At 44.0% G+C, this 4,696-nt stretch overlaps 1 protein-coding gene across 1 annotated transcript in view; it reads right to left on the minus strand.

Annotated features, from left to right (window-relative positions):
- Positions 1-4,042: 4,042 nt before the first annotated feature.
- LOC143292161 (uncharacterized) overlaps positions 4,043-4,696 on the minus strand; it is a 6,453-nt gene continuing 5,799 nt past the window's right edge. The window contains exon 4 of the mRNA XM_076602345.1: positions 4,043-4,169. Within this exon, the coding sequence (XP_076458460.1) occupies positions 4,061-4,169 (109 nt within the window). The 3' untranslated portion in view covers positions 4,043-4,060. The remainder of the gene's footprint in view (positions 4,170-4,696) is intronic.

The raw sequence follows: 4,696 nt of genomic DNA on the forward strand, positions 1-4,696 counted from the left end.
AAAACTAAAGGAAAAGAGAGAGCTTTTCGTGAAACTGATGATAGAATAGTTCACAATAAGGCAAAAAGAAGTGTTGAAAAATGCAAGAAGGCAAAGTTTTTATATAGGAAAAAAATAGAAGAAAACTTGTCTGCAAACAGCTCTAGGAATGTGTGGACCGGACTGCAGAACATCACTGATTATAATAAAATGACCCACCAGACAGTCGACAGCACTGACAGAACTCTGCCAGACAAACTCAACACATTCTACTCCAGATTTGACTAACCATTGTCTACTTCTGACGTGGTTGCATCCAAAATCACCCCCAATCCCCCTTTCACAGTCCATGAGAATGAAGTCAGACGCCACTTCAGTCATCTGAAAATGAGAAAAGCCGCTGGCCCTGACAACATCTCACCAGGTCTTTTAATAATAATAATAATAATAATAATAATAATAATAATATACATTTATATAGCGCCCTTTCTCACTAAGAGCTCAGGGCGCTTTACGTGAAAGAAAAATATTACAATTAACATAAAACATTCATGGCCACTCTTTCTATTAAAAAAATAAAAAATAAAAATAAATAAAAAAACCTCCCCCCGCTCACACTCTCCCTCTCCCACTCTACATACATCCAAAGTGACCTGACATGGGTGGTGTTGGAGAAAAGGAAGCTGAGAGTATTTATAGATAGGTTTTAAAAAGATGAGTCTTTTGTGATTAGCGAAAAGCAGAAATAGAATCAGATGCACGGGTATGATTTGGAAGGTTGTTCCAGATGTGAGGAGCAGCAAAGAAGAAAGAACGTTCACCATAGGTTCTTGTATTGACACGAGGAAGTTTCAAGAGGTAACAGTCAGAGGAAGAGCGGATATTTCTTGTGGGAGTGTAAACACTGATAAGGTCAGAAAGATAAGTAGGTCCTGCGGAGTGGAAAGCAGAATAGCAGAAACACGCAACTTGTATTTAATTCTCGCGTCAATGGGGAGCCAATGTAGAGTGCGGAGGTGAGGAGAAATGTGATCAGTACGTGGGACTCTGAGAGTCAGCACTGTTTTGAAGTTTTTGAATTCGCTGAAGAATATTATGTGGACAGCCTATGAGAAGAGAATTATAGTAGTCAATTCGTGACAGCACAAAAGCAGAAATAAGAGTTTTAGTAGTTTCAACAGAAAGGTACTGACGGATAGAGTTGATGCGACGAAGTTCACAATTGACTATGCGTATCAGATTTACTACCTGAGCATGCATGCTGAGGTTTGAGTCAAGGATGACTCCAAAGTTCCTTGCTGATTTAGAAAACTGAACTGTGGCATCACCAACCATAATAGAGGCAGAAAAAGAAGTAGATGTGGACATTCTTGCAGAGGAAATAATCACAGCTTCAGTTTTGTCATCATTCAATTTTAGTTTGTTGAATGTCATCCAGGATTTAACATCGAGAATACATTCCTGCATTGACAGAATCAGACTATGTACTTGATTTTGTTCTGCAGACTTTTGTAGCTGAGTATCATCAGCAAAAGCGTGGTGAAGAACAGAATGGCCAGAAATGACATCAGAAAGAGGAGAAGTGTACAGAACGAACAGAACGGGGCCCAGGACAGAGCCTTGTGGCACACCATAGGAGAAAGTGTGCTGTCCAACTATCTAGTGTCTTCACTGACATATCTAACATGTCCCTTCAGTCTTGCGTGGTGCCACACTGCTTTTTCCCCAAAGCAGTCAATGCCCTGTCTCTCGAACAAATCCAGTATGATAAATAGAATTGTGCATCAACAACCATCTACCTGAAATCTAGTCATCAGCCCCATCCACATGTGATATATGGCTTCTGTTCAAACGTGTATGTGTGTGTGGGGGGGGAGAGTTTGAGAGAGAGAGAGAGTGTGTGTGTGTGTGTGCGCGCGCGCGCGCGCGAGTATGCACAAGATTTTGTATTGATGTGTGTATCATAATTTCTACTGTATCTGTGTTTGTGTATGATTTTCGATTTATGTTCGCGTACCCTGTTATGTACTGCCCCCCCCCTCCCCCTAACCCCCTCCCCCATATTCCATGTGACCCCGGTACACTTGGTAAAAATGACATTCTATTCTATTCTATATGATATGGTATATATGATATGATATGATATATGATATGTAAAGTCATACATCTATTCATACATCCGTGCATACTTTTATGTTATCTTTGAAACATCATCACTTGCCTCCATCTATTAATAACGAAATGAAATGCAGATTTATGGACATACACTAAACATCTCATGACAGAATGAAACAGACACATGAAAAAATACACTCTTTAATTCTTATTTTTTTTATTTTCACTATTGTTGGTGGAAAACATAGTATGAGCAGAAAAGATGGAAAAGCTGACATCACAGCAAATACATTTCCGGTTTTCGCTCTCGCATCATAGTGTTCACTTCCGCCCTCCTCACCCCCATCCCCGCTGACCTCGACCCTCAGCAAGTGACCTTGATCTTCCATGGAAAATCCCAAAATGAAACCTTTATCACATTGTTATCACGCACATGTAGCCTTTTCAGGTTTCATCTGGACAACAAGTTGATTAATTAAAACAACAATGATAACAATGATACATCAATCAGTTAATAAAAGGAACCCCGTGAAGTCAAATCACAACAATCATGTTCACAGTGAGAAGAAAATAGTGCCAACGTCGTCGTTTGTTTGTTTGTTTTGTGTGTGTGTGTGTTGTTGTTGTTGTTTTTTTTTCAGGTTGTTTAACCCCGTAGTTTAAAAGGGTAAAGGCAAGGCCAATATTATTGTTCACTTCCTATTTTGAAACTTTGGTACATCCACAGATTCAAAATATAATGGCAACAAAATGGGACCAGTGAAAACATCTCTCTTCTCCCTCTCCCACTAACCCCTTCACCCCCAACCCCAGCCCCAGCCCCCAACCGAATGACCTGTTGTGTCCGATAACCTGCTATCCAGATGTGTGTGTGTGTGTGTATGTGTGTGTGTGTGTGTGTGTGTGTGTGTGTGTGTGTGTGTGTGTTTCGTCGCTTAGGTTGTTAATTGCTTCGGTTTGGTTTGGTTTGGTTTGGTTCGGTTTGATAATAACAGGTTTGGCTGTTGGAAGGGTGAGTTAATTGGGTAAATAAGTTTGCTTGCTTGCTTCCTTTCTTGTTTGTTTCCCATTCCCTTCACAGTCAGAAGCTAAAATAAAAAATATCTATTAGGGGAAAAAAAAAAAAAAAAAAAACAGGCGAGGAGCGCCCCCAGCGCCTCCCTCCTTCTGGTGAGTTCCATGAATTCTTTAATTTCTTCCTCGTGATGTTCTGTAATGTAATGAAGTCTTGCCTTGCCCTGCCCTTCCCTACTCTGCCCTACCCTTGCATTGCCCTGCCCTACCCTACCCTACCCTTGCCTTGCCCTGCCCTACCCTACCCTACCTTGCCTTGCCCTGCTCTACCCTACCCTACCATGCCCTACCCTACCCTACCCTACCCTACCCTACCCTTGCCTTGCCTTGCTCTACCCTGCCCTACTCTACCCTACCCTTGCCTTCCCCTGCCCTTCCCTACTCTGCCCTACCCTTGCATTGCCCTGCCCTACCCTACCCTACCCTTGCCTTGCCCTGCCCTACCCTACCCTACCCTTGCCTTGCCTTGCTCTACCCTGCCCTACCCTACCCTTGCCTTGCCTTGCCCTGCCCTGCCCTGCTCTACCCTACCCTACCCTACCCTACCCTTGCCTTGCCCTACCCTACCCTACCCTACCCTTGCCTTGCCCTACCCTACCCTACCCTTGCCTTGCCCTACCCTACCCTTGCCTTGCCCTACCCTACCCTACCCTTGCCTTGCCCTACCCTACCCTACCCTACCCTACCCTACCCTTGCCTTGCCCTACCCTACCCTTGCCTTGCCCTACCCTACCCTACCCTACCCTATCCTACCCTCGCCTTGCCCTACCCTACCCTACCCTACCCTATCCTACCCTCGCCTTGCCTCGCCTTGCCTTGCCTTGCCCTACCCTACCCTACCCTACCCTACCCTTGCCTTGCCTCGCCCTGCCCTGCCTCGGTCATCGTCCTCTCATTCCTCACGTGGGGGTGTCTGCATCGGGTCTGCAACTGGCTGCAGGTCATAGTAGGAGTGCTCTGTGGTCTCCTCCTCTGACGATTCTACGCTGTCGTAGTGGCTGCTGCAATCGTGAGATCAAAGCATGAGAAGCAACCAGAATTCATCATCTATGTATCTCTGTTGCCCATGGCCAACACACACACACACACACACACACACACACACACACACACTCTCTCTCTCTCTCTGTGTCTCTGTCTCTAACTCACTCACTGCGATTGTGTTCGGCGCACACTATTGTGACTGTTGCACGCATGTGTAGAATTTGGTATCCACTTTATAAAAAAAACAAACAGAAAAAAAAGAGAAAGAAAACAGGCGTAATTCCATAAATTTAAAAAAAAAAATTTAATTAAAAAAAGGATAACATTGCCTTTCTGTTTTTTTTTTGTTTTTTTTTTTTTTAAAGCTTCTGCATTCTCCGCGGTGGGAGAGCATACAAAGGAAAGAGAGGGAGAAAGAAGGCGGAGGGAGGGGGAGGGGGCGCACGAAAATTATGAGAGACGCTTAATGTGGGCTTAACTTCAACAAGAAAAGTCCGTTCTCGGCTATCAACAATCGATACTTTGTTGTTGTTGTTTGTTTTGG

Source organism: Babylonia areolata, chromosome 18 (genome assembly GCF_041734735.1).
Source record: "Babylonia areolata isolate BAREFJ2019XMU chromosome 18, ASM4173473v1, whole genome shotgun sequence".
NCBI classification, from domain to species: Eukaryota; Metazoa; Mollusca; class Gastropoda; order Neogastropoda; family Buccinidae; genus Babylonia; species Babylonia areolata.